The sequence below is a fragment of the Hyposmocoma kahamanoa genome, unplaced genomic scaffold (genome assembly GCF_003589595.1).
Source record: "Hyposmocoma kahamanoa isolate Upper Pololo Valley unplaced genomic scaffold, ASM358959v1 100021, whole genome shotgun sequence".
Lineage (NCBI taxonomy): Eukaryota > Metazoa > Arthropoda > Insecta > Lepidoptera > Cosmopterigidae > Hyposmocoma > Hyposmocoma kahamanoa.
The window spans coordinates 11,750,590-11,758,399 of NW_020653200.1; the positions used below are offsets into that span (position 1 = coordinate 11,750,590).

At 35.7% G+C, this 7,810-nt stretch overlaps 1 protein-coding gene across 1 annotated transcript; it reads left to right on the top strand.

Moving 5' to 3' along the window:
• The first annotated feature begins 340 nt into the window (after nucleotides 1–340).
• Nucleotides 341–2,668, top strand: LOC113226784 (protein SERAC1). Its single transcript, XM_026459532.1, has one exon. It carries the CDS (start codon nucleotides 411–413, stop codon nucleotides 2,625–2,627), a length of 2,217 nt encoding a protein of 738 aa, XP_026315317.1. The 5' UTR covers nucleotides 341–410; the 3' UTR covers nucleotides 2,628–2,668.
• Nucleotides 2,669–7,810: the final 5,142 nt, after the last annotated feature.

Below are 7,810 nucleotides of genomic sequence, written 5' to 3' on the forward strand. Positions count from 1 at the left end.
CTGATGGCTTTGCCAAAGCCTTAATAAATTAAAAAACGTTTTATTATATTTCTGTAAATATGGCCGCCACAAAGAGGATAGGCAATTTGAGGCGGCGTGCTTGGATTGATTCGGGATTCCTTAAAACGGGCCGATACGGGTATTTCAGTTCAAGATTCGTATAATTTCGCGTTTTAATCTTCGATTAAGGCACAATAGCACTATCCTATTCCACTTTAAACTAGATTCACAAAATAATTGAAAGTCAAAATAAAAACGACACTTTTCCCTCCAAAGGGTCCAGAGCGACTCCCCAAAGCCTTAATAAATTAAAAAAAAAATAATGTGATTGACAGCATCCGACGACAATGACATCCAGTTTGTTTTTAAGGACATAACCTCAAAATACTAATTATTATAATTTGTAAAATATGCAAGATAGACTGAAACGTTTGCTGAAAATCTTGAAAATAGCTACAATAAGTGGTACAGGAGGATTGTTTGTCTTTTATCATATCAGGACTACGTATAAGGCTTTGAGTAGTATTGTGAATCATAACGTTCTCGACTTGCAGAAGAAACACACTCCGGAATATATTTACATAGACGACCCCTCGTACAGTGTTGCTTTAAGAATCGAGCAGGATAGAGAAACCAAACAGTCGGGCTTTTTTCGTCTTTGGAAGAGTCTAAAACACTCGTTGGCGTGGAGGTTGTTGTGGTTGTGTCGACATGGAAATTACGAGCAACGAAATATCGCATTGGAAAAACTAGCGTCATTTAAAAATAATAAGCATTGGGATTGCCTGAAATTGGCTCAAGCAATGGACATGAAGACCGCCGTGCTTCTCGCAAGGACCAGAGGCGCTGACTTGCGGTATTTCTTGCCTCCTCCACTGCATGTAAGAAGAGCTGCTGCCCATCCAACATTAATGTCTTTCACATTCCGGGACATGATTAGCGCTGTGGACTCAATAAATCCCCACAGTTGCATTCAACATTTTCTTGCAAAACATTTTGCCAATGTCCAGGAACAAGCTATGGATGCAGAACATGTGCCAGCTAAACCAGACAGTATCAGTGAACGTGATCTTTGCATATTGTGTCTTGATGCACTGCATCATCATATCAGTCTTTATTATGGTAATACTTATCAGGAAGATGAATCTAGTGTTAGGTTAATTAAAATGGGTTTACTGCCAAAACTTGCAGAGTTAATGCTGAGAAACCAAAATGATAGTGATTTGGATTATGCTGTTCTTAGGATTCTCACTGTTTTAACAGTATACAAAATTTTGCTCAAAGATTTCTTCCAAAGTGGACTTATAAGAGAATTGTCAAGGCTATTGAGGTCAAATGATATTCGCCTAGCAAGTTCAGCTGCAGTATGCTTAGCCAATTTGTCAGGAGAGTTTAGTTATAAACCAGGACTATACTTGTTACACCCCTTGTACAGAACAAAAACTACGCATAAATGCGACACTCTCTTGGTTCATGGCCTTAGAGGGGGGGTATTTGTTACATGGAGGCAAAGGGACAAGAAATGTGCTGAACCTATTGGTATAATAGAGGTCACAATATCAGAAAATGATTGTGACCCCTGTGAAGATTCAACACCTTATTTGGATCCAGAATTGAAACAAGTAATTGAAGATTTGAAGGTGTTGGAAGAACAAACAATATTAGCAGACTATGAAGTAGTTCTACATGATATACCTTTAGAAGCAAAAAGGGACTTTACTAATATGGAATATGCAACAGATAGAAAGTTACAAGCATTAACAGAAGAAGCCCATGACAATTGTCACCACACTCATTGCTGGCCAAAAGAATGGCTACCACAAGACTGTGAAAATTTACGAATCTTAGGAGTAAACTATTGGAGCTGTCTGTCTGAATGGCTGGAGCGCTGTCCTCAGCAGTCAGCAGAAATAGCCAGTAAAGCCTTGGAGCTTGGACCCCAGTTGAAGGCTGCTGGTGTAGGAAGAAAAGACACACCAATTGTGTGGTTGGCTCATTCAATGGGTGGGTTAATAGTCAAACAAATACTTATAGAAGCGGCACAGTCTTCTGAAGAAGAGAATAAAAAAATATGTGATAATACAAAAGCGATTTTGTTCTTCAGTACTCCCCATACTGGCAGCTCTTTAGCTAAAATGCCTCGTCCTGCTGCAGCTATTCTCTGGCCTTCAAATGATGTCAGGCAATTAGAAGAGAATTCACCAGTATTATTAGAGTTGCAGCATAATTTTATAACATTTGCTGATTTGTATGACTGGGAAACAATTAGTTTTGCTGAAACTTTACCTACTTTGATCACAGCATTTAAAGTTCCAGTGCATTTTGTGGAAGCTAGTTCAGCCGATGTAGGCCGCGGCGTTTTTTATCGGCTGCCGCTTGACCACTTGGCTATTTGTAAGCCGGCGACACGACAGTCTATCATATACAGGACAGTATCGGACGTGATCAAAAGGGCCACAACCAAAGACATGGAGCTGAAACATGCATATACATTTTTACAATGGTTGATAAATATTGTGCTTTGGCTACTCAGTTATACAAATATAGAAACAATTGATGAAACTCATGCAACTGATGGACTTAAGTGGTTTGAAAGATTGTTGCTGGACACTTTTTCTGATTTTTAAAATTGTACTTTAAATAATAAGCAATTTACTCAATAAAATATAACCTGTTTTCTTTTTTTCTATAACATATAGGTATTTTATTTCCTTTACAAAAACATATAAATTGTTACCTTAAAAGTTTGCTAAAATTCGAAACTTGTACTATGGGATAACAAGAACTTTATTGGGTACATATTATAATTTAGGAGCTGGTAGTTTTAGATCGGCTGTAAATTTTTAATCCAACCAAATCAGGAAATTTTCAGTTGGCGTGAAAAAAAAAAGGTTGACTCGCCTTGTTGTAATTGCAATAATATTAATAAATAATAAAAATCATTTAGGCCATGTTACAAGCGAGAGTCTAAAATACATATCCAAAATAAATGAAATTCTAAATTAATCTTCTAGGCCATAGGAAAGGCGAGAATCTAAAATAGGTATCTAAAATAACAACTTGTTCACAAGACTACATTTCATTTAAGAGGTGTTGGCATTATCAGGGCACAGCTGAACCACGTTTTGGGAGAGAGTGCAAAATGCGTGCCTTATTCCAGCGTGACCATGGTCGAGTTTTTGAATTTGACTAGCCAGAAAAAAGTCGCTACTTAGTCGCTTCTAATCGCAAAAAACTAGATTTAACCGGTCCGCCGCGCCGTTCAAAAGTTATACTGGTGTTTTACTGTTCAAGCTGGAATAAGCTTATTCCAGCGGCACCATTTCTCAGTCTCGAGAACCACAACACCTAGCTTAGATCTAATTACGCTAAATAAAGTCGTGAGTTAGTCGGTTAATCCTGTATACTATTTACTTGGGACAATAACTTTAATGACACTGTAATTCGTAAGTCGTTGTATTAATTTAATTACTCGAACAAAATCAAGTTTTATTCAACATTTTCTTGTGTAATAACTAAATCAAATACCTGGCACATGCTCATAAAGAAGTTTGTTTCCGGCGGCTACACTACGTTACTTATGTATGTAGGTTCACATAAATAGTCAAAGATAGTAAGGGGTAGTGATAATTTTTGTGACATCAATATATTCGTTGATTGGTTTCCTACCTAATACTATTATTACTTTTATACTTTAAAATGAAAATCGTTTGTTTTATGGCTCACATGTAAAATTTTGTCTAAAGGTTTTGCTCGGAGCATCCGAATGTGGTTCGGACTATTATAACATAGTATTGTATTATTATCTGTGATTATAACAACATGCAGCGCCATCTATTCAATACCCGGAATATCTTTTCATGTAAATTTATACTGTGAAGCGACATCTCTGGAACGCTTCTGCTAACTCGTATACATAATGAAGTAGTTGTTTTCATGGTTCAACGTTGAGTAGATAGATGGCTGAGTTTCACGATTTTTTAAGGTTAAGTGAAATAAGTCGGTCGTGCGCGCGCTCTGCGATCGGACGTGTGTAGCTTACTTACTACAATAACGAATTACATAACTTTGCTTGTGTCTTGCGATTATAAAGAGATAGTTTAAAAATAACAGAAATGGCTAACTGTAGAAAATGTAAGCAGTATGTGTCAACAAAAAAAGAGGATGTGATAAAGTGCAGTGGGCCTTGCGATGCTATGTTCCATAAAAAATGTGTGGTGAATTATAATCCATCCCAAGGGAACTGGAATTGCGAAACATGTTTGAAGAATACTAGCAGCGCAGCCAGCACCAGCTCAGAGGTACCCAAAATTAACTTAGATTTAAAGAAGGCTACGGTCGAAACAATCCTATCTGAAATTAACCAAAAACTGGAAATAATGTACCTTACACAAAAAAAAAGTTAGAGGAATTGACTGATACTGTTGATTTCTACGCTGAACAGTATCAGATGATGCTGCAATTCAAAGATAGTGCAGAGAAAAAAATCACAGCTTTGGAAAATAAAAACATCTATCTACAAAAATACAGCGAGTCACTAGAAGAAAGAATATCGCAATTAGAGCAAAAAGATGTAGAAAAAAGTATAGAAATTGCGTGTGTGGAAGAAATTGAGAATGAAAACACGATTAGTATTGTGAAAAATATTGCAAAAAAGTTAAATTTAAATGAAAATAATATAGAAGAAGTAAAGCGGGTAGGACGCGAAAAGAAAAAAGAAGGACGGCCCCGGCCGATTGTTGTCGCATTGCGCACAAAGGCAGCGAGAGACGAGTGGATAAGGCAGCGTAAAGTACTGTTAACAAACAGCGATGCACTAAACAACAATAGCACCAAGCGTATTTTTATCAATGAAAGTCTTACTCGGCAACTGCGACAACTATTTTGGAATGCTAAAAACATGCTTAAGGATAAGTATAAATTCATTTGGATACAGAACCTTAAAGTGTTGGTTAAGAAGGACGAAAATTCAAGGATTCGTAATATTCATTCTGATACGGACATAAACAATCTATGCTCCGGTAGCAACGAAAAAAACAAATAAAGACGCACGCTTCTACTGTGCGCGTTTACACGGCGTGATTTCTATTATGTATTTTAATGGATAGTGACCCATTAGAAATTATTGATGACAACATAGACTTAAAGAAATTTACTGATATGGGGGAGTGGAGTACGTACCTCAAGGCCAAAACAAATGAGCTAAAAGTAATGCACTTAAATATTAGATCATTGAGAAAAAATTACGGTGAGTTATTAGTTTTATTGCATCAAAGTAACTACAGCCTGGATTTAATTTTATTGAGTGAAATAAATATTAAGGAAGAAGAATTAGCCTTATATTGTATTAAAGGTTATAATATGTATGCAAAGACACGAAAAAAACGTAGAGGAGGTGGTTTGTTGGTGTACTCCAAAGATTATCTACGCTTAGAAACTACCGTCGTAGAAAGTCATGCTGTTGAAATTCTTCATAGCCAGTTGAAGACTTCGAACTCAGTCATTCATATTATAACAGTGTATAGACCTCCAAACACAATGAAATTGTGTTTTATAAATAAATTAGTTGATCTTTTGAAATCCATCCCGAAGAAACAGGATGTGATAATTGCTGGAGATACGAACATAAATATTTTAGAAAACTGCGCTATTGTTGAAAAATACAAAAATGAGTTGTGTGAATGGGGATTGCAGAACGTTATCAATGAGTGCACGCGCGAGGAGATATTGGCCGGGCGGCCTGTGTCGTCGTGCATCGACCATGTGTGGGTGCGCACGCGCAGCGACCGCCGGCTTTCTGCGCATATGTTGTTGTGCAAACTATCGGATCATTACTTAGTAGGTGTGTCATTAACGCAAGAGGTAAACAAAGCATATTCGTTAAACACTAGTAAGTTAGGAAATAGTTATAATAATAAACTAATAGTTAAGGAGTTGGATAACATTATTTGGACAGAAATGATGAAGTTAAATTGTCCACTTATGATTTATGAAAATTTGTGTTGCGTCTTTGGGAATATTTATGAAAAAGCAAGAATAATTGTAAAAGATAGACTAAGGAGACCGGTGAAACCTTGGATAAATAAAAAATATTAAAAGAATGATTGAGAGAAGGGATGAGTTGTTTAGAATATGGAAGAATAGCCCAAAAAATATGACATTTAGATTAGAATATACGCGGTGTAGGAACAAGACAAATAAAGAAATAAATAAGGCAAAAAATAAATTTAGACAAAGTGAGTTAAAAAATTGTGAAGGGGACTTTAGAAAAATTTGGGGTATAATTAACAGTTGGTTAGGAAAAGAATCAATGAATCTAGATGAAGTTGTAATGAAATATTTGGGAAAAAATAATAGTTTGGATGACGTATGTACAAACTTTGCTATGACGTTTACAGATGAGATAAATAAAATAAAACATAAATGTAATAAAACCTTCTTAAAACGCGAAACATATGTGAAACCGAGTAATGTTACTTTCTATTTAAGTAAAATAACACCTGGGGAGGTAAAGTATACAATAGATAAATTAAGTAACACAAAATCTCCAGGATTAGATGGGATAAGATCACGGGATCTAAAACAAGTAAATCATAATATAAGTCCGATCTTGGCAAAGTTTATAAATATGTGCATTGAGCAAGGAACGTATCCAGATAGGCTAAAAAAGGCTATAATACGTCCAATTTATAAGCAGGGGGACCATCTTAATTACTCTAACTACAGACCCATTGCTATTTTGTCAACCATAAATAAAATAGTTGAGAAACTAATTATTAAAAAAATTAGTGAATTTTTAGATAAAAATAACATTATTTATGAAGCTCAGCACGGTTTTAGAAAGTCTCGTAGTACGTGTACGGCTTTAAGTAAATTTAGCGATGATGTAAATGAGAGTTTGAACGATAAAAAATATGTGGTTCTCCTGTTTATAGATTTTAAAAAAGCTTTCGACACGCTGGATCACGGACTCCTACTCACCGCTATGCATGAGTGTGGGGTTCGTGGTCCAGTTAATACGTGGTTGAAAAGCTATTTACAAAATAGAACATTGTGTACAATGATAAATAAAACCATAGGAAGAGAAGCTAACGTAACATCCGGTGTGCCTACTGGTTCAGTGTTTGGCCCTGTTGGATACATCATGCATGTAAATAGTATGGTAAATGTAATAAAACATTGTACAGTTTACATGTATGCGGATGACACATGCTTGTTGTATGCTGACAAAACCATGGCGAATATAGAGCATGCAATTCAAGAAGATTTTAATAATGTAATTAAATGGTCGCACGACAACGGAATAATTTTAAATCTAGAGAAAACAAAATGTATGCTTCTACAATCTCCATATCTAAAAAAAGGTATTGATATTAAAATATTGGGCCATTCCTATGAATGTATGCATACAGATAGTACTGGTTGTAATAACTGTCAAGTCATTGAATTTGTAAGTAGCTATAGATATCTAGGATTAACCATAGACTGTAAATTTGGCTGGAAACTGCATATTGTAACAGTTTGCAATAAGTTAAGATCCATGTTATACAAGTTCATTAACCTTAGTAATGTGCTGGAAAGGACGACGTTGCGTATGATGTACTGTGCATTGGCAGATGCTGTGCTCAGTTATGGTTTGGTTGCATATGGGCGTACGTTTCGCTCGTACATTGATGAGGTACATAATTTACAAGTAAGGTTTATAAAGTTATTAGTAAGTAAACATGTAAAAAACAGCGTGAATAAAAATTATAACAAGCTGTTCATGAAGTGTAGCATTTTGCCAATTCACGAAAAAATTAAGTATCTT